This window comes from Equus quagga, chromosome 7 (genome assembly GCF_021613505.1).
Source record: "Equus quagga isolate Etosha38 chromosome 7, UCLA_HA_Equagga_1.0, whole genome shotgun sequence".
In the NCBI taxonomy this organism is placed as follows: Eukaryota; Metazoa; Chordata; class Mammalia; order Perissodactyla; family Equidae; genus Equus; species Equus quagga.
This window is the reverse complement of record NC_060273.1, coordinates 118926953-118949977: the sequence shown is the minus strand read 5'-3', so window position 1 is coordinate 118949977 and position 23025 is coordinate 118926953. Positions and strand designations below refer to the sequence as shown.

At 36.8% G+C, this 23025-nt stretch overlaps 1 protein-coding gene across 1 annotated transcript in view; it reads left to right on the top strand.

Moving 5' to 3' along the window:
* The window catches only part of ADGRV1 (adhesion G protein-coupled receptor V1), a 456854-nt gene that overhangs the window by 9139 nt on the left and 424690 nt on the right, over positions 1–23025 (top strand). Inside the window, exons 8-14 of the mRNA XM_046668226.1 lie at positions 872–1035; positions 8190–8313; positions 9292–9558; positions 14010–14136; positions 14780–14997; positions 15853–16596; positions 19056–19429. Of these exons, the coding sequence (XP_046524182.1) occupies positions 872–1035; positions 8190–8313; positions 9292–9558; positions 14010–14136; positions 14780–14997; positions 15853–16596; positions 19056–19429 (2018 nt within the window). The remainder of the gene's footprint in view (positions 1–871; positions 1036–8189; positions 8314–9291; positions 9559–14009; positions 14137–14779; positions 14998–15852; positions 16597–19055; positions 19430–23025) is intronic.

Sequence of the window (23025 nt, the reverse complement as noted above, 5' to 3'; positions counted from 1 at the left end):
GAACCCCAGGCTGCTGAAGCAGAGCTTGTGAACTCTACCATTGTACCACCAAGCTGGCCTCTCTTCAGTTATATTTTTATTTCAATTCACCATATGCTGTGGAACTCAAACACTTAAGAATGAGTCAAGTCAAAGAGGAAAAACTTGAAAACTCAGAGTTACTGCTAGGGACTGTCGTAGTGGCCTGAAATGAGAAGCGCAGTGGTTGATTTCCAGAGCAGTGTCTGTTTGGGTAAGCACACCACGTTGGAGTGTGCAGCTTCCTGTGGCTGCCTTCAGCAAATACCCTTGTAGGACTTTATGATAGGTGGACCTAATTCGTCACCATTCTGTTCCCTGTGCTGAATGACTTAAAATCCCAAAAAGTGATAGAAAAGATCGGGTCCATTTATTTTATCAATGGTATACCTACAGACGGAGGACTAGACTAATACATTTCTATGCGTACCTTGGAGGCCGGGCTAAACAAATAATTTCTTTTTATTAAAAAGAGGTCTTGGGGCCAGCCCTGTGGCTGAGTGGTTACTTTTGCACGCTCCACTTTGGCGGCCCAGGGTTTTACCAGTTTGGATCCTGGGCGTGGACATGGCACTGCTCATCAAGCCATATTGAGGCGGTGTCCCACATAGCACAACCAGAAGGACCTACAACTAAAATACACAACTATGTACTGGGGGGCTTTGGGGAGAAGAAGAAGAAGAAAAAAAAAAACGAACAAAAAACGAAGATTGTCAACAGATGTTAGCTCAGGTGCCAATCTTTAAAAAAAAGTCTTATTTTTACTTTCGCTTATTTAAGCCATTTCTATACTCATTGTTTTAAAATTGTTTAACATATATTCCTATATATTATGCACATTTGTATTTCACAGCTGTTTATGGTGTAATAAGAAATCGAGGCAACTTTGGTCATGTTAGTGCATCATGGGTGGTTAGTCCAGACTTTACACAAGATGTGTTTCCTGTCCAAGGGACTATTTTCTTTGGAGATCAGGAATTTTTAAAACATATCACCGTTTACTCCCTTCCAGATGAGGTAAATGTTGCATATATAACTCTCTCTTTACTTGTTGTCATTGCTTGGTAATTATTTTTTGTTAAACAATTAAACATCTGGTGACGTATTTTGTTATGTTAGTATGTTTTTAAAGAAGTCAAGTATGACAATAATTGACTGTAAGCCAAAAGAGAAATATTATTTTTTGGTACCCCTGAAGGCATTTTTAACTCTTAGAACTGACAGTGACACTGCGTAGGTGTCTAGTATCGGGGCTCACACTTGTGGGAGAGGTTAAGCGCTTGGCTTGTACTTAGACCCTTTAAAGACAAGGGCCCCATCAACCAAGCACCTTATGGTGCACTCTCAGAATCAGGACACTGGGCCAGATGGATCATGGATCCAGTATGGTGTTCGTCTTACAAGAGAAAGAACTTAGTAACAATGAGAAGAGGACCTTTCTGAGGAGAGCTGTGCTTTTTCGAACAGCTATGGAAGCCCGTCTCCTTTCCTTCAAACCTGTCCCTCGAGAGACAAAATTCCAACACTCTTCCGTTTTGGGATGAGGAGAAGACCAGCTCACATGGGTGAAATGAAAGAGAAAGAATGCCTACCTGGGGATTCATTTAGGCTCAGAGATGTAGGGAATCTCCTCTCGGTAGGACACGGGAGTGAGGTCTTTATCACTTAGGTAAAACTTCAGTAAGGTTTGTAAGGGACCTTTGAGAGCTACCTGAGTTTTCCTTACTATTTTGAACTCTGTTCTAAATGTGTCAAAAAGTTATTTTTCTGTTCCGTGTTTTACCTTATAAACAATGTTTTCCCCATTTTCTTAAAGAAATAATATGAGCTATATAGTATTTTCATTTTTAGCTTATATAAGGCAAAATATCTCTGTATCTATTTAATTTTGTAGTCTGTCAAAATAAAGCGGCTGTTTGGATGAATGCACATTAACATATTTCTTTTGGTCTAAGTCCTACTTGAATGATTTTCAGTGGTTCTGCCTCAGAAATGAAAATGATCATTGGTACTATAATTAGAGAGCTTTTTGAAAAAAATTAAATTTTATTTTATTGAGGTCATAATAGTTTATAACATTGTGGAATTTCAGTTGTACATTGTTATTTGTCAGTCATCATATAAACGTGCCCCTTTACCCCTTATGCCCACTCCCCAACCCCCTTCCCCTCTGGTAACCACTAATCTGTTCTCTTTGTCCATATGTTAGTTTATCTTCCACTTGTGAGTGAAATCATATGGTGTTTGTCTTCCTCTGGCTTATTTTGCTTAACATAATACCCTCAAGGTCCATCCTTGTTGTTACCAATGAGATGATTTTGTCCTTTTTTATGGCTGAGTAGTGTTCCATTGTGTGTGTGTGTGTGTGTGTGTGTGTGTGTGTGTGTGTGTGTAATCACATCTTCTTTATCCAGTCATCAGTTGATGGGCACTTGGGTTGCTTCCATGTCTTGGCTGTTGTGAATAATGCTGCAATGAACATAGGGATGCATAAGTCTCTTTGAATTGTTGATTTCAAGTTCTTTAAATAAATATCCAGTAGTGGGATAGCTGGGCCATATGGTAGTTCTATTTTTAATTTTTTGAGGAATCTCCATACTGTTTTCCATAGTGACTGCATCAGTTTGCATTCCCACCAACAGTGTATGAGGGTTCCCTTTTCTCCACAGCCTCTCCAACATTTGTTATTTTTTGTCTTGGTGATTATAGCTATTCTAATGGGTGTAAGGTGATACCTTAGTATAGTTTTGATTTGCATTTCTCTGATGATTAGTGATGTTGAACATCTTTTTGTGTGCCTATTGGCCATTTGTATATATTCTTTGGAAAAATATCTGTTCAGATCCTCTGCCCATTTTTAAATTTTTTTTTTGAGTTATGTAAGTTCTTTGTATATTTTGGAGATTGAACCATTGTTGGATATATGATTTGCAAATATTTTCTCCCAGTTGGTGAGTTGTCTTTTCATTTTGTTACTAGTTTCCTTTGCCTTGCAGAAGCTCTTTAGTCTGATGAAGTCCCACTTGTTTGTTTTTTCTTTTGTTTCCCTTTCCCCAGTAGACATGGTATTTGAAAAGATGCTTCTAAGACGATGTCAAAGAGTGTGCTGCTTTTTCTAGGAGTTTTATGGTTTCATGTCTTACCTTCAAGTCTTTGATCCATTTTGAGTTAATTTTTGCATATGGTGTAAGATAATGGTCTACTTTCATTATTTTGCATGTGACTGTCCACTTTTCCCAACACCATTTATTGAAAAGACTTTCCTTTCTCCATTGCATGTTCTTAGCTCCCTTTGTCCAAGATTAACTGTCTGTCGATATGTGGTTTTATTTCTAGGCTTTCAATTCTGTTCCATTCATCTGTGTACCTATTCTTGTACCAGTACCAGGCTGTTCTGATTACTATAGCTTTGTAGTATATTTTGAAGAGAGGGATTGTGATTCCTTCAGATTTGTTCCTTTTTTTCTCAGGATTGCTTTAACTATTTGGAGTCTTTTGTTGACCAGTAAGAATTTTGGGGTTTTTTCTTCTATTTCCCTGAAGAATGTCATTGGGATTCTGATTTGGATTGCACTGAATTTGTAGATTGCTTCAGGTAGTGTGGACACTTTAGCTAAATTTATTCTTCCAGTCTGTGTGCATGAAATATCTTCCCATTTCTGTGTGTCATCATTGATTTCTTTCGATAATGTCTTATAGTTTTCATTGCATAGGTCTTTCACCTCCTTGGTTAAATTTATTCTTTGATATTTTATTCTTTTTGTTGTGATTGTAAATGGAATTGTTACCACTAGTTTGTTATTAGTGTATAGAAATGCAACCGATTTTTGTAAGTTGATTTTGTACCCTGCAGTTTGTTGTAGTTGTTGACTATTTTTCATAGTTTTCTGATGGATTCTTTAGGGCTTTCTATATATAAAATCATATCATCTGCCAACAGCGAGAGTTTCACTTCTTCCTTGCCAATTTGGATACCTTTATTTCTTTTTCTTGCTTAATCAGTCTGGCCAAAACCTCCGGTATTATGTTGAATAAGGGTGGTGAGAGTGGACACTGTGGTCTTGTTCCTGTTCTCAGAGGGGTGGCTTCCAGTTTTTCCCTGTTGAGTATGATGTTGACTGTGGGTTTGTCATAAATGGCCTTTATTATGCTGAGGTACTTTCCTTCTATACCCATTTTATTGAGAGTTTTTATCATAAATGGATGTTTGATCTTGTCAGATGCTTTCTCTGAATCCATTGAGATGCTCATGTGATTCTTATTCCTCATTTTGTTAATGTGGTGTATCACATTGATTGATTTGTGGATGTTGAACCATCCCTGTGTCCCTGTGATAAATCCCACTTGTCCATGGTGTATGATCCTTTTAATATATTGCTGTATTTGATTTGCCAATATTTTGTTGAAGATTTTTGCATCTATGTTCATCAGCCATATTGGCCTGTAATTTTCCTTCTTTGTGTTTTCCTTCTCTGGCTTTGGGATCAGGGTGATGTTGGCCTTGTAAAATGTGTTAGAAAGTATTTCATATTCTTCAACTTTTTGGAATAGTTTAAGGATAGATATTAAATCTTCTTTGAATGTTTGGTAGAATTCTCCAGAGAAGCCATCTGGTATGGGACATTTATTTTTTGGAAGGTTTTTGATTAGTGTTTCAGTCTCTTTACTTGTGACTATTCTATTCAGATTCTCTATTTCTTCTTGATTCACTTTTGGGAGGTTGTATGAGTCTAAGAATTCATCCACTTCTTCTAGATTGTCCAATTTGTTGGTATATAGTTTTTCATAGTATTCTCTTATAATCTTTTGTATTTCTGTGATATCCATTGTGATTTCTTCTCTTTCATTTATAATTTTATTCATTTGAGCCTTCTCTCTTTTTTTCTTAGTCTGGCTAAGGGTTTGTCAATTTTGTTTATCTTCTCAAAGAGCCAGATCTTAGTTTCATTGATACTTTCTACTTTTTTTTTAGTTTCAATTTTATTTATTTCTGCTCTAATTTTTATTATTTCCCTCCTTCTGTTGACTTTGGGCTTTTTTTTTTTTTTTCCTAATTCTGTTAGGTGTAGTTTAAGATTGCTTATTTGAGATTTTTCTTATTTGTTAAGGTGGGCCTGTATTGATATGAATTTCCCTCTTAGGACCACTTTTGCTGCATCCCATATGGGTTGGTATTGTGTATTTTCATTTTCATTTTTCTCCAGCTATTTTTTGATTTCTCCTTTAATTTCTTCAGTGATCCATTGGTTGTTCAGTAGCATGTTGTTTAGTTTCCTCATATTTGTCACTTTCTCAGCTTTTTCTTGTAGTTGATTTCTAGTTTCATAGCATTATGGTCAGAAAAGATGCTTGATGTGATTTTGATCTCAAATTTGTTGAGGCTTGCCTTGTTTCCTGCCATATGGTCTATTCTAGAGAATGTTCCATGTGCGCTTGAGAAGAAAATGTATTCTGCTGTTTTAGGATGGAGTGTTCTATATGTGTCTGTTAAGTCCATCTGGTCTAGTTCTTCATTTAATTCCAGTGTTTCCTTGTTGACTTTCTGTCTGAATGATCTATCTATTGATGTAAGCGGGGTGTTAAGGTCCCCTACTATTATTGTGTTGCTGTTAATATCTCCTTTTAGATTTTTTAATAGTTTCTTTATGTACTTTGGTGCTCCTGTGTTGGGTGCATATATAAGTATTATATCTTCTTGGTGGAGTGTCTCTTTTCTCATTATATACTGCCTCTCTTTGTTTCTTATTGCCTTTTTTTATCTTGAAGTCTACTTTGTCTGATATAAGTATGGCAACACTTGCTTTCTTTTGTTTGCTTGGAGTATTATCTTCCATCCCTTTAATCTGAGCCTGTGTTTGTCTTTAGAGCTGAGATGTTTCCTGGAGGCAGCATTTTGATTGGAGAATTCAATCCATTTACATTTAGAGTGATTATTGGTGTGTGAGGGCTTAATGCTGCCATTTTATCACTTGTTTTCCAGTGGTTCTGTATTTTCCTTGTTTCTTGTTGTGTCTATTTCAGACTGCCAATTCCATTTGGTAGTTCTCTGTGATGATTTTCGCAGTATTTACCATTTGTGTCTCTCTTCTGATTATTTATTTAGTGGTTAGAGTGAGGTTTGTATAAAAAAATCTCGTAGGTGATATAATCCATTTTTTGATAGACTCATTTCTTTAGTCTAAGTAGGTTCCATCCCTGTCCTCTTCCTCTTCCGAGTTATTGTTGTCACAACTGATTCCATTTTGTGTTGTGAGTTTGTGGTTAAAATGACATGATTATAGTTATTTTTGATATTTTCCTTCTCTTTATCTTTAATGTTATAATTAAGTGATTGATAACCTTTTCTGATAGAGAGCTGCCGTTTTCTAATTATGTCTGCCTATTTATCTCCTTGCTCAAGACTTTGTAAACTTTTTTTTTTCAGGTATGAGGGCCTCCTTGATCATTTCTTGTGGGGGTGTCTTGTGGTGATGAACTCCCTCAGTGTTTGTTTATCTGGGAAAGTTTTTATTTCTCCATCATATCTGAAGGATATTTTCGCTGGATAGAGTATTCTTGGCTGGAAGTTTTTGTCTTTCAGAGTTTTGAATATATTATTCCATTCTCTCCTAGCCTGTAAGGTTTCTACTGAGAAATCTACCAAAAACCTGATAGGGGTTCCTTTGTAAGTTATTTTCTTCTCCCTTGCTGCCCTTAATGCTTTTTCTTTGTCATTACTGACTTTTGCCAGTTTTGCTACTATATGCTTTGGAGAAGGTCTTTTTTACATTGATGTCATTAGGAGTTTTGTTAGCTTCTTTTACTTGTAATTCCAGCTCCTTCCCCAGGTTTGGGAAGTTCTCAGCTATTATTTCTTTGAACAAGTTCTCTGCTCCTTTTTCCCTCTCCTCTCCCTCTGGAGTACATATAGTCTTTATGTAGCATTTCCTAATTGAGTCGAATATTTCTTGGAGAATTTCTCCATTTCTTTTTAGTCCTAGTTCTCTCTCCTCCTCCATCTGAAGCATTTCTATATTTCTCTACTCCCGATTGCTAATTCTTTGCTCCATAATATCAGCTCTGTTATTAAAGGACTCCAGATTTTTCTTTATTGTGTCTCTGATCTCCAATATTTCTGATTGGTTTTTCTGTATAGTTTCAATCTATTTTGTGAAGAATTCCCTTTGTTCATTAATTTTATTCCTGGTTTCATTGAACTAAGTATCCGAATTTTCTTGTATCTCATTAAGTTTTTTTATTATGGCTATTTTGAATTTACTGTCATTTAGATTGTAAATTTCTGTGCCTTTAGGATTGTTTTCTGGGTGCTTGTCATTTTCCTTCTGGTCTTGAGTATTAATATACCTCCCCATATTATTTGATGGTGTGGATTTGTACCTTCATATACTGGTAGTATCTCCTGACAGATTCCACCTGCCACCACTGTGGAAGGGGGGCAGTGGCTGTGTATTATGAGCATGCTGCAATCTCTGGCATCTGTGCCTATCCTTTGGAATCTATGCTGACAGGGCCCGTCTGTGATTGCCCACTTGCAATTGCTGCTTTACTAAGGTATGTGCATGTGCTCTGATGGGGGCCCTTGCTCTGGCCGACCTGCCGAGCTGGTGTGCTGGGCAGAGGGAGGGGCACTTTCCTTCATGTTCATGATCCTAGGGTGTTCTTGCTCTGCCCTTGCTATCTGCCCTCCTTGGTTGCTGGCTTGATGATGACACCCCTGCAATAGCTTAGCCTCCTCTGTGTGGAGCTTTTCCACAGCTGGTAGGCAATTCAGAGAGTGAAGGCATTCCCATGGTGAGCTGCCCCTCCCCCCTCTCCTCTCAGAGCTGTGCTGCACAGTCCCCCACCCTAGGTCTCTGCTGGAGAGGGAGAGGAGATCCCCTTACCTCCTTCCACTTCCTCCTGGGGGGTCCTGCACCTCCATCTTCAGGTGCATTGCTGTGTGAGTTTCTCAGATGTCTTTTGTGTTGCGTGAATGTCCATTTTGGTTTATGAATGTCCTTTTTGTTTTATCTTATGGGGGAGAGTCTAAGGGAAGAGCTTACTCCACTATGATGCTGACGTCGCTCCCTATAGAGCTTTCTTTGAAAAACATAAAAAATAATGTAGGAATATATAGTGCAATTATTTATACAAATCACCTGACTTAAAATATGTGTAACATTTTCCAAAAGATTCCAGAGGAAATGGAGGAATTTACCATTACCCTACTTAATGCCACCGGAGGAGCTAAGATAGGAAATAAAACCGCTGCAACTCTGAGGATTAGAAGAAACGATGACCCCATTTATTTTGCAGGTGGTATTGCTCTCTTATTTGAGTGAGTTCACATCTTTCTTGAACAGTATTTATATATATTTTCAATAATTTTTTTAACTGAACATTTTTGATAAAGCGCAAGTGGTGCTTATTTAAATACGATTTCATGATTTGTTTGGACGATCACTATTTGATCTATTTGATATTTTAACAAATATTTTTAAAGATCTTCTAAAGGACAAAGAAAAGAAATACTGTTCAAGCTCCAAGGTATTTTCTTTCCTTTGTGCAGAAAATAACACTATTCCATATGATCTTTTTTTCCATTACACAGTATGGACAGTTCAGCATCTGGGTTTTGTACCTAATGCATGGTCACTTACTATAATTACTATTTAATGGACGTAAAAATTAAGGTTTACCTGTTTTTCTCACTTTAATGCTTTCTTTAGAACTGTCTTTTGCCACCAGAGACATCTTTTAGTTTTATTTATGAGACTTAATTGGTGTCTAATTCTTTCTTAAACTCTTATTGTAAGCTGTCCAATTTACAATTACAGGAATCTTTTCAACCTCTTTAATTTTATTGAGTCATGTTCTTAACCTTCAGCTAAGATGTGCTTAATGAATTTGTCCTAGGTTCAACCTTCTGCTAACTGCTGTGGCAAAAATAAAACTTAAGATGTCTGGGCCTGTACTCAAGGAACTTATAGTCTAAATAGGGAAATGAGGTGTATGAAATGGTAGGCAGAGGATTTCAGATAGTATGTAATTTACTGATAAATTGCGTGTTAAAGACAATGGATTTTATGGGAATTAAGGCAAGAGGAAGGCCATTGACTTGAAATAAACAGACGAGGCCTCATGTAGGAGTTGGGACCAGAACTGAATCTTCAAGCAAAGACTGAGTGGAGGGCATTTCTTGTGGGGAGCAGGGGGAAAGGTAAAGTGATCTGAAAATATGTAGATGGAATCAGAGGAGCTCACATGTTCCTTCTTTTCTTTTGAATATTTCAGAACCTCGTGTAGTAAGGGTTCAGGAAGGTGAGACTGCTGACTTTATAGTTCTCAGAAATGGATCTGTTGATGTTGCTTGCACTGTCCAATATGCTACCATGGATGGGAAGGCTACCGCAAGCGAGGGCGACTTTGTTCCCATTGAAGAAGGAGAAACACTTGTGTTTGCAGTCGGAAGTAGAGAGCAGAACATATCTGTATTCATTAATGAGGATGATATCCCAGAAACAGATGAACCCTTTTATATAATCCTCTTTAATTCAACAGGTAAATAAATTATATTTTTATGGCAGATGTGTTGTTTCAGTGCTTTATTAAGATGATTTTAAGTACTGTTGTTCATTAGTGCTACCAAGTAGTACTTAACTGTCATCTGTGACTGTTCAAGAGCAAAATTTTTTCTGAGGGATGGGGTGAAGAATATATGTGTTGAGCCTTCCTATATCTGGTATATTCTGTGGCATTATTTTTAATCTTTTTTCACAATATAGCATAAATAGAAAATTGTAATATTATATAAGGACTAGAAATCTTCTAGCTAAAGCTATCCAGAGACTCATCTAATCTACCCAAGGGCTGAAGGCATCAGCATGCTGTAACCCCTTCTCCCTTCTAGCAGGGTGCTGGGCGTATTGGTTGGGAGCTGCATTCTATAGGTGGCTGGGCCCACCTGACTATTAGATAATTCTCTGGAGTTGTAACCACAATGAATGACAATTTGCAAGGGGGAATAGATAGACTCTTCCTTCTTCTTCTTACTATATATGAAGCAGGACATTTTGATCCCACTTTTAGTAAATTGGAGGGGCTATAGTGTATCTTGATATTTATTTTATTCTTTTAAGAGTGCAAAGAGCTATTTTTCCCTGAGCCTTTTGAGAGTAAGTTGAAGACATGATATCCCATCACCCCTGAATACATTAGTGAGTATTTCCTACAAACAAGGACATTCCTCCACATAACCGCCGTATAACCATTAAAATCAGGAAGTTAACATTAATATAATAATTGCTTCAGACCCTATTCATATTTCTCCATTTGTCCCAATAGTGTCCTTTCTAGCAAAATGATTCTTTCCTGAATCATGCATTGCATTTAATTGTCATGTCTCTTTAATCTCTTCAATCTGGAGTAGTTCCTCAGTCTTTCTTTGACTTTCATGACCTTTATAATATGGAAGATTACAAGCTAGTTATTTTGTAGAATGTCCCTCATTTTGGGTTTATTTGATGTTTCCTCATTATTAGATTCAGGTTTTACCTCCTTGGCAGGAATTTCATAGAGGTGATTCTGTATTGTTGTCATATCCCTTCAGTTGGCTCATGATTTTGTTTTGTCCCTTTACTGTGATGTTTACTTTGACCACAATTTAGGCGATGACTGCCAATCTTTTCTATTGTACTTTTTATCCTTTGTAATTCATAGGTAGTTTGTGGAGGAGATACTTTAAAACTATGTAAATATCCTATTACTCATCAAACTTTCAATTTTTTCATTGATATACTTATCAGTATGGACTTACGATTTCCATTTAATGTAGTGGGTTGTATCTTGCTATCATTATTTGTTTTGATGGTCAAATTGTCCCAGATTTGGCCAGTGGTAGCCTGTTCAGTATGACTTCTTTGTCTTTTTGACATGTCTCTAATATTCTTTGAGCATTTTCTTGCTTCATGGCACAGCAATGTGTTCCAAACTCATCATGTCACAGCTCTGAAATCAGCCATTCCTCCAAGAAGCCCTGGTTCCTTTTAGTGAAGAATATTATTTAGAAACCAGGATCTGGGTGCTAGGTGTGCTTATTGGTATTGACATTATACTCCTCCTAGGCCGTGTTAGTGTACAGAGATAGGGACTATAAGTATGTATGTATGTATGTACTTATTTTTACATCTGTAGTTCTGTATTGCACTGTATATATTGAAAATCATTAATTCACACCAATATCTCCATTTCCATCCATTATCACAGAGTTCATTCTAGTTTTCTCGCTTTCCATATTGGTCCTTCACTCCTCTGATAGTGAGAAATCCAGCTCCCATTATCTTTAATATATTTACTTATTTGATCAGTTCCCCCTGTGTGTAACCACTCTTGCATTTCTTCTTTTACCCTCTTCCCACAATGACATTGCATTTCTTACTCCATTAGGGTTCTAGCTTCCTGCTCTAGGCCAACCCCATGGCCCCACATGGATGCCTTCCCACTCCTCTTGGACTCCAACATCCAACACCAAGCTTTCCTCCAGTAGACATGTCCTCCTTACACTGTGTGATCCTAACACATTGCACTGGGTCACTGGTGCCCAGCCTCCCACCCGAGTGTGAATGCCTACCTTGTGCTTGGCCCTGTGCCTTGTGGACTGAGATATTCAGAAAGAGGAAGAGGAAAAGAGAGAGATCACTTAATTTTTGTTTGTGCTGTTTCTCTATCATTCTCCTTATCTCTTTCTCTCTCCATTTGTATTTCTCTTCCTATTCCCCTTCATCTCTTTCTCATTTTTTCACATGACTTAACTAAGAAAATCAAAAAAGCGAAAACTAAAACTATCATCTGTTGAGGAAAAATTTGACTTTGTAGCAGGATGTCCATAAAGGAAATTTCAGTCACAAATAACATAGTCAGTCAGATCGTACGTAGGCCGAAAACATTTTGGTGAATCCAGTCATTGTGCTAAAATTTAAATGAAAGTAATTGCTACAGATAATTTTGGTGAAGTAAAAGTAGAAAACAGAAAGTTTTGCTGTGAGGTGTAGAAAGTTGATGAAGAAATGACATTGTCTTCATAGAGTTTACTCTAGAGATAAGTTCTTGATGCCATTTATTAATTTGTTGTAATTCTGGTGAAAACGATGGTGTCCCAAACATCTTTGGGGCCAACAAGTCACTGAGTTTAAACCATTGTCAGGAACAAAATGTCACTATGATTAAAATAGTGGATCCTGCACTCTTGTAAAGAGAATGGAAAATGACTGCAAGGAGAGGTTTAGTGAGTTTGTTTTGTAATATGTATCATCAGGGAAATGTATATTTGATTTTGGGAAAGAATGAGGGGGCAGAAGGGGGCTGTGACTGGGTGACTGACCTAGGTATGTGTGTATGTATACTGCTGCTGCGTTTGTCTTCAGTATTCTTCCAGAAATGGCTTCATTTGATGGATCAAATGACTTTAGCTGTGAAGACTTGGATGACAAAGATCTCTAGAATTTGTGCGTTTTATATCCTTTCTTAGTTCTTTCTCTCTTTTCTCTCCTCTTTTATGATGTCAAAACACTGGGCGCCTGAGGGGATGGATGATGGGAGAGCTGATCACTAACATGACCTAGTGCTGGCAGTGAGTGTTTATGCCTGATGGTCATTGTTCACAGCATATGCCCTGAGGTTGAATTATTAGGTCAAAGGATATGGCCATCCTTACAGCCCTTATTAAATATTGACAGTTCTCCCTGCAGAGAAACAGAATGAAATTTTAGAACCACCTATGACGTGTTGCATGACAAATGGACATAGTAGCAGAACTCTGCCAAATTTAGGTTTTGTTATTTTTGTTAGATCTTATGAAATGATACTTTAAGTTATTTTATTTCTTTAAATTGTTAGCATTTTATATACAATAATGTACTAGTTTTTGTTTTTTTCCTCTTTCCGTTGGCTTATTATCAAGTAAGGTTGAGTAGAGTTGTATATTTATATAAATTATTTTTAATGTACTGATTTGCTACATATAATTTCTGCTTCTACAATTTTAGTTTTAGGTGTAGTCTTCATCTAATTTAGAAAGTTTCATTTGTATCAGTTCAGCTAATATTCATAAATAACTTATGTGTACCAATTACTTAGCATCTACTCTGCTAGGACATGGAATTAAGAAGGATTTGTTCAAAGTGCTTACAGTAAAATTGTGTGTGTGTGTATGTTCTTGTGTGTCACTGTGTGTACTAATATAATGTGATAATTGTTATGATAAATTGACAAAGTGTGAAGTGCTGTAGGAACATGGTGGAGACACACTTAGCTTAACTTGGGAATTCAAGGAAGAATTCCTGGAAGAGGTGTTGCTTGAGGTGGGTCCTGAGGAACGATAAGAGGTAGGTGAGTAAAGATGGGAAGGACTTTTGCTCTCATAGGGAACAACTGGAGCAAAGAGGAACTATGGACCTCAGGGAAGTGATGAGAAGAGACCTAGTGTATTGACAATAACAGTGCTAACATGCTGTGGAGAGAATTGGAGTAGAGAGGAATCAAGTTCAACACCATAAAGATTGCTTTGTTCTACGTATGACCAGATCACACTCTGCTGCTCGAAGGCAGAGATCTAAAGGGAAATGCTTGAGCCAGTGATTCCAATTAATATGGACAAGGAGTATTTTTATGTTATGGGGTAATCCTTTCATTATTTTTTAGGAAATGAAAGAATCTATGTCAAAAATTTGAAATTGGAAAAAGCTATGTTTTTGATTTCTAATTAAACTATTGAAGCCATATTCCTCTTGCAAAGAAAAGTGTCTTGCACATTTTTCATCAAAGTAGTCCTTCTGTAATTAAACATTTTCTCAAAGACAAGTCACATTAAACTTATTTAGGCAACTCTTTCTCTCTCATTTATTTATGACCTTTGGTGAGGATATTTGAATTTACTTATAAACTGTTTCTTAATTTAAAAACACAAATTTAACAGTAAGTTGACTGGTTCTTTTAATTTTCCATTTTTAATTTAGGTGATACTGTAGTATATCAATATGGAATAGCTACAGTGATAATTGAAGCTAATGATGACCCAAATGGGATTTTCTCTTTGGAGCCCGTAGACAAAGCAGTAGAGGAGGGAAAGACTAATGCATTTTGGTAAGCCTATTTGTGTAAGAAAAATTCAAAATTGGATAGAATAAAATAAAATATTTAAGTATGCAAAAATTGGAACAATTGTTAATCTTTCCAAATTTAAAAATTGGTTAAGAATTGATTAATTTCAAAATTGGTAGTCTGAATGAATTGTAAACTTTTTTATGCTCTTGCCACTTGTTAAAAAAAAAAACCTTGACACTTTAGTGGGTAAGCAGAAATCATCCTCCCACCCTCCTCACCCCAACTTCCATCCTTTGTCAGGACTGAGAGACTTGAATTATCCAAAGTCTTCTGGAACTCTTTTCTCAAATGATAAGTGGTTACCCTCACCCTGTACTTTGCTTTTGAAGAACTTTTGCCAGTTCTCATCTAGGCATTTTTCAGTTGGGCTTAGAATTTATCTTTCAGTTTGGACTTTGAAGACTGTGACTTTTAAGACCTTATTGTTTAAAGTTCTACCACGCTCTTCTTTTTCCATGAGATTCTTCATGGTTGCTCAGTAAAGAATGGCTGGCTGGTTTATATTAAAGATGATAAATAGAAAAAGTATATTCCTGAGATAACACAGAAAGCTCTCATTAGAGTTAGATTCACTACTTATACATTTTTCATAAAGATTAATTTTCTTTAATTTGTTATGTAGGATTTTGAGGCACCGAGGACACTTTGGCAATGTTTCTGTGGCTTGGCAGCTGTTTCAGAATGATTCTGCTTTGCAACCTGGACAAGAGTTCTATGAAACTTCAGGGACTGTTAATTTTATGGATGGAGAAGCAGCCAAACCAATAATTCTTCATGCTTTTCCAGATAAAATTCCTGAATTCAATGAATTTTATATTTTAAAGCTTGTAAACATTTCAGGTGCTGTGTTTTCCCATCTCTTTTATTTTATCACCAAAATTTCATACTTAAATAATTAGAGCTGTATAGAAAATGCAATTAATGAAGAAGTAAGTTTATCTTAATTATCTGACTTTAAATGTCAAAATATCTTCTTTTTCTTCCTGAGGGAAGATTCACCCTGCGCTAATATCTGTTGCCAGTCTTCCTCTTTTTGCTTCAGGATGATTCTCTTTGAGCTAACATCTATGCCAAACTTCTTCTGTTTTGTATGTGGGTTGCCACCACAGTATGGCTGCCAATGAGTGGTGCAGGTCCATGCCCGGTAACCAAACCCTGGCTGCCAAAGTGGAGCGTCCCAAACTTAACCATGGGCCGACCCCACCAAAATACCCTTTTTGATAGAAGTGTTGTTTTTAACATTCATTTTGTGGTCTTAACTTAGTTAAGTTTTATGGCTGGAGATTTACATCTATCCTCAAACTTGTAAATAGATTTTTTCCATTTCAAATGTCGTGTCTCTAACAAAACATTAATGGAAATTAGGAAGTATAGATTAATGGTAGCTTAAAGCTTGGTCTTTGTGCCATAATTTAAACAATCAATTTTCCCATCACTTTTGGTTTTAAGCATAAGAATTAAACCTCTCTAGTTAATATCTTCTTTTCAGGCTTGACTGGTTGTTAATGAAGTTGTACTGAACTGGAATAACCCTGAAAAATGTGGTGAAAGTCATATGGTGACACTATTGTTCTCTGATCAATGAGTAAATTATTTAACCAGAAGTTTGCTTAACAAATTCCTTTTGTCTTCACCTTATACTAGAAAGTACTTCAAATTCTGGTTTCTCATTGATTATAAATGTTCTCATTGCAGGTGGGTCCCCAGGTCCTGGGGGCCAACTAGCAGGAACCAACCTCCAGGTGACAGTAATGATTCCATTCAATGATGATCCCTTTGGAGTTTTCACCTTGGATCCTGAGTGCTTAGAGAGGGAAGTGGCAGAAGATGTCCTCTCAGAAGATGATATGTCTTATATTACCAACTTTACCATTTTGAGGCAGCAGGGTGACTTTGGTGATGTACGAGTAGGCTGGGAAATACTGTCCAGTGAGTTCACTGCTGGGTTGCCTCCAATGATAGATTTTTTGCTGGTTGGAGTTTTCCCCAGCACTGTGCATTTACAACCGCACATGCGGCGTCACCATAGTGGAACAGATGCTTTATACTTTAGTGGACTAGAGGGTGCATTTGGAACTGTTAATCCGAAATACCATCCCTCCAGGAATAACTCAATTGCCAACTTCACGTTTTCAGCTTGGGTAATGCCCAATGCCAATACAAATGGATTTGTTATAGCAAAGGATGATGGAAATGGAAGTATCTACTATGGGGTAAAAATTCAAACAAATGAATCCCATGTGACACTTTCCCTTGATTACAAAACTTTGGGATCAAATGCTACATATATTGCCAAGACAACAGTTGTGAAATATTTAGAAGAAAGTGTTTGGCTTCATCTTCTAATTATTCTGGATGATGGTATCATTGAATTCTACCTTGATGGAAATGCAATGCCCAGAGGAATCAAGAGTCTAAAAGGAGAAGCCATTGCTGATGGTGAGGGTCATCTTTATAACTAGGACACTGAAGTTTGAATTTTTAAAAATTCTGATTTCTTAAAAAGACTAACAGATATTAAAAATCTGCTTGTGTATTGGTTTAATTTCTTAAGTAAAATATGTGTCTATCAAGTCTACAAGTGCTGTGCTGAGTGTTGCAGAAATGAATCAGGCAAAGTCTTTGCCCTTGAGGTACCTGAAATAGGCTCTGGGAGAGAGTTGCGCAAACAGATTGCTTCAAAATTACGAAGGAGGGACATTTATTCCCCTTGTGGTAGTAGGAGGGATGGGGCAAGATATTCCCCATAGAGAAAAGAGCAAAGGTGTAAAAATGTGAAATGGCATATTGTATCTGGGGAACTGCTGCTACCTCAGAATTGCTAGGGGTGGAGTGTGGTGGAGATAAGGTTAAAGAGGAATCAGAAGAGAAAAATTACATCACAAACCCCAGCAATTACAGGGGTTTATAGTATCAGGAGGTAAATTGTTGAATTTTGTGGAGTGCTTTGAAATGATAATCTTTGTCTTTAAGCTGGATCAAATGCTCTTGTTTACACACAAATGTTGTCTATCTCTAATATAATCACCCATTCCCTCCCAGCCCATTCATCCTATGATTTGATCCTGTTTTTATTTAGTAAGAAAGTAGAGCAGAGCTTATATGATTATCGCTTAATAGAATATTTTTCTTCTGAACCTCCTGGCTTAGATGCCTGGCTGTGTTTTTTTTTCCTATTAGGAAAAAAGATGGACAAAAGAATCGCTTGTGCACGCTACCGATTTAGCTCCAAGGATTGTGCTTACAGCACTCTATGGCATTAAATTATTCACCTTTTGATTGTGTGAATATATACGTGTATCTGTTAACATTGCTTCCTTTGGTGATGGCATGGTGGGAGAATGAGAATGGGAAAGGTGGGGGAAGTGAGAGCTGGTGCTTCTTGTCTCTGTTGAGCTTACTTCAAGGAACTTACATAGTCATGTGTTGCTTAATGACGGGGACACATATTGAGCAATGCATTGTTAGGCAATTTTGTCATTGTGTGAACATCATAGAGTGTACTTAAACAAACCTAGATGATGTAGCCTACTACACACTAGGCTATATGGTACTAATCTTATGAGACTACCATTATATATGCGGTCCATCGTTGACTGAAATGTTATGTGGCACATGACTGTATTGTTTTTGTAATTTGTAACCTGGAAAGAAAATTTTAAAACTATATACATTTTTAAAAGTTATTAATGAAATATATTTATATATTACAAAATATATGAAAGTGTACATGTCATAAGTGTACAGGTAGATGAATTTTTTAAAACTATAAGTTCGTCAGTTTTAGCACCCATGTAACCAGCCCCCAGATCAAGAAACAGCATTCCCGAAGCCCCGCTTTGGCTCTTCTCCAGTCACTAACGCATCACCCTGCCCACTTACTAGTGCCATTTCGAAGAGCATGAGATTAGCTTTTCCTGTTTTTTAATTTATGTAAATAGAATTGAGCAGTGTGTATACTTGAGTGTCTGGCTTCTTTTGCTCAATATTACCTATGAGATTCATCCATATTTTTGCCTGTTGTAGATATTTCACTCTCATTACTATATAGTCAGTCGAGAACTTTTGGAGAAGGCATGGGGACAGTCACAGCAGTAATGTGCAGGACACTTGTGACTACCCTGAAAGAGGTATCTGGGTAGTGACTTATAAAACTCTCTTGATTGTTGCTATCAATAAGAAATGTTGCTTGTACTTTTTCCCCAAATCACTTCCAAGCTCTCATCTTACGTAAATATTTTAGTTGAGTTATTGGAGAGGGAATAAGTAAAGAAATAAGAATCAGTGAATTCCTGAAAAGGGTTGTTATTGATATATAGTAATATAGTTAGGCTGCATGTTGTTGTTATCAGGAAAAAGTCCTTAAGACTCACATATAATGTTCCTGGGAAGGAATATTTCTCTTTCTGCATCCATTGCATTAGTTGTTTGGATAAAGAAATGTATTTGGTCCACAAAAACTTCTTTTGCTGAATTCTCACAACTTTATTTAACTCAAGATGAATTCCTAACAGATAGACCCTTGAAGTTCTCAAAGAATAGTAATAATAAACTTTCAAAATTGTGACTGAATTGAATCATTCCATTCTTCTATGTGAAAGGAAATTTTAAAATTTCCTGGAAGAAATGTCTGTCTAAATGTACACATACGTACATATGTATACACACACATACATACACATGTACAAAAATATCCTTTAATACAAAATATCTTACATGCCAGTGATTACTAATTCATTTTTCATCATAACAGAAGATTGCCTTTATTTGATTGTATTCCAGTTTTGAAAGGCTTTACTTACCTTTCAAAAAAATTGCTTCACTTTCTGAATCATGCTTGTAATTTAAGACAGCATAGTTGTGGATATGGTAGTATTTAAACCCATCTCTAATTTCAGGTCCTGGAACACTGAGAATTGGGGCAGGAGTGAATGGTAGAGACAGATTTACAGGTCTGATGCAGGATGTGAGGTCCTATGAGCGGAAACTGACCCTTGAAGAAATTTATGAGCTTCATGCCATGCCAGCCAAGAGTGATTTGCACCCTGTTTCTGGATATCTGGAGTTCAGACAGGGAGAAACTAACAAATCCTTCATTATTTCTGCAAGAGATGACAATGAAGAGGAAGGAGAAGAATTATTCATTCTTAGACTAGTCTCTGTATATGGAGGAGCTCGCATCTCTGAAGAAAATACTACAGCAAGAATAGTAATACAAAAAAGTGACAATGCCAACGGCTTGTTTGGCTTCACAGGAGCTTGTATACCAGAGGTAAGTAGTGAGCTTGGAAAATTTTGGAGTTAAAAAATTCATTGTAGGAGCCGGCCCCATGGCCGAGTGGTTAAGTTCATGCGCTCTGCTGCGGTGGCCCAGGGTTTTGCCGGTTCGAATCCTGGGTGGGGACATGGCACCGCTTGTCAGGCCATGTTGAGGCGGCATCCCACATGCCACAACTAGAAGGACCTGCAACTAAGATATACAACTATGTACCGGGGGGGATTTGGGGAGATAAAGCAGGAAAAAAAAAAAAAAAGATTGACAACAGTTGTTAGCTCAGGTGGCAATCTTAAAAAAAAAAAATTGGTTGCAAGTGGATTTGTTTGGAAGTGGGCTTTCTTTCATTTGAGAAGATTGCGTATTTACTCTAAGCCCAGAAGTATGTTAGAGCCAGTGATTGCAGTTGTAAATTACACAGCCTTTGCTCTTATAAGTTCACAGTTTGAAGTGGATGCTTAATGAGCTGATAGAAGTAATCACACGTTAGCAAATGAAACTTTACCAGTTATCTTTAAAGTTAATGCACTTCACAGAATGCATAATTATACTCCATAGGTAATTTAGTTTTTGGCTGCTGTTTTGTTACCACATAAGCAAATGAAATAATATTTATTTAAAGCTTCTGTGAATGATTGTAATTGAAACTTTCTTAAAATGTGTTTTTTTTAAGTTTTTTTCACATGTGAAACATGCTTAAGTAGTTACAACATTCTCAACCACGTTGGGTGTAAATGCCTTTCTTATCAGACTTCTTGGCCAGCTTAATTCATTAGGCTATTTTACTGTCCTTATCAGTTGTTTCCAAGTTTTCAAAGATTCGTAATCATCTTGGTTTCCTGTTCAGTAATGTGAGATCTCGTGAAACTACATCGCAGGTGTTATGTGTGATGGTAACAGCTCGATGTCCATGAAAGGATGCCAAAGAACAAGAGAGCCTTTCCCTTTGCAAGTTGATTCTAATAGGCTTACAAGGATGTATATGTAAATTGAAATGGTTAAGGAAAGCATGAATGAGTAGAGCTTGAAAAAATATCTAGGTCGTAGTCCTCCTTGTAGCCCAAGTTGGGGTGCCTGGCTCTCTGGAGTGTCTTATTGCCCCTCTTAGTTCTTTTGTTTGGTGACAGTGATAAGAAATCTTCAAATAATGGTCTTTTCTATGCCAGACATAGAATATCCTAGACTAAGGAAGACAAATGTCATACAAATCTATAACTTAAAAAAGAAATATGTTTATCTATAATGATAATACCTTGAAATAGATATTCAGTTGTCAAAGAACTTTACATGTTGTTTTACGTACCTTTCTGACTATCTATAATATAGCTACAACAAGTATTAATTATTACTCTCTCCACTTTAAAGGATCAGAGACCCGGGAAAATAACCCAATTAAATTAAATGAAACAGGATCAAACTCTTGGTTCAAAGCTTGGCAGTTACCAGTGTTTAATAAATATTAATTCTCCCTTTTTTTTTCTTTGCTCCTGAGGTACAATGGAGGAACAGGAATTTGAACCTGTTCTCGTAACCTCTAACCTATTGTCTTTCCCCCTATGTCTTTAGTATCACCATCTCTGTTTTTAAAGAGACAGATGGCTTCCATCAGGTTGTGAGAACCATTAGGGTGCCATAGAAAATCAGCTTCTCCTCAGTTCCTTTCATGACTCTGCCTCAGCCTATGGCTCTGACTTCTTCTTGTGTAATTCTCCTCGTTGGTCACTGTGTTTCAGTCAGACTTACCCCGTTTCAGTTCTAGTCTCAGGGCATCAGTGCTTCCTAGCCTCTCTATTTGGTACATTCTTATTCCAGATCTTCAGAATTAGTCGTTCAGGTCTCAGTTCCAAAGATATTCTCCCAACTGGTCACTCTCCATCTCTTCAGCTATTTTTAGTTTTTTTGTAGCATTGATCACACCCTTAAATTTCCTTTGTTATTCGAAAGTCTACTTATTTACTGGCTCTCCCTTTCCACCACAAAGATGAAAGAGCTCTGAGTGTCATACGGTCTTATTGTTCATTATTGCATCTCTAGCACATAGAATGGAACATAGCGAGTACTCAGTAAACCTTTGTTGAACTTTTATGAATGTATTTTAATATTGAGACATGAAAGGCTCATAGTACAAATAAAAACACGTTCAGATTCAGTTAAACTGCAGAAACAACCAAACTGGAAAAACCAAAGCAATAGATAAATTTTAAAAACCTGTGTAAAGTGAAGAATAATTTTTGAGTGCTTTTCTGTTTTTCTGGGCCATTATGGTTAAGTTTTCAATGCCGGCTTGTCTCACAACTTCCATTGATAGATTGTGTCGATGTGACTTAGGTATACAGCTTTGTCTCTTCCCAGACGTCTCTGAACTTGAACAGGGCCAGTCAAACCTCTGATTGCAGGAGAGAGGCCACAACACCTATACTAGTAGAACTGTCACAAAGAAGAGGACATGATTGGTTTTTCTCCAAGCCCACATGAGAGAGAAGTAGACTCTATCTGTATTAGAAAGAGAAAAGTTTAGATGGTTAATATAGGAAAAGTGTTGTTGAGTCTAAATGATCAAACATTGGAATTTGGTTGTCAGGAAGATTACAGAATTTTCCTTCCTGAAAATGTTCTGAAGTCTAGAACTCTTACCTTCATCTTCGTGTGTTTTGAAGATGGGAATAATATGAAATAATTTTATCATCATCATCAGTGGTGATATTTCTTAGTTGCTTACTGAAGTTGTTCTCAAAGTGTAGCCCAAGGACTCCTGAGGGTTCCTGAGATCTTTCAGGAGTTCTATAAGATCAGACCTAATTTTGTAAAATACAAAGATGTCTTTTTCATTTTATTGACGTTTGCACTGCAAAAGCAGTGGATGCCAAAACCGTTAGCTGCTAGTGTGTTTGTACAAATCAAGGCTGTGATATTGAACTGTACTGTTGTCATTGTTTTATTCATCACCACACACCCACAGTTTAAAAGGTGCGTCTTTAACTTAAGAATATCTTCAATGGAGCAGTACAAAATATTAAATTTGATAAAATCTAGACCCTTGAATACCTATCTTTTTAAGATTCCATGTAACAAAATGAGAAGCACACATAAAGAAAGTGCTTCGGTTGCATTAACAAAACATGATCATAATTGTATGGAAGAAAAATGATTATGCAGATATTGAGTCGTGAGCCAAACCAGCTGCTCTTTTCACTAAACACTGTTTTTGCTTGAAAAAATGACTGACAAATTTTGGTTATTCAGACTTGGGTATCTGGCAGACATTTTCATGAAAATGAATGAAGTGAGCCAGTGACTACAAGGAAAACAACTGACAGTACTTGTTGCCAATGATAAAAATTCGAGCTTTCAAACAAAAATTATAAATTTTGAACACTTTTGTCTGCCAAAGTGAGCTTGTTTCCCAATACTTAAAGACTTTTGGATAAGATTGATAATGATATTAGCAAGTGTGATTTATTAATGAAATGTGTCAACATTTGGAGGATCTGTATAACTCAGTGAACCAATATTTTCCAAATAATCAATGCACATTGTTACAAAAGCATGCCTGGGTTAAAGATTGATTCGAAGTTCAAGGCAGACCAATGGGT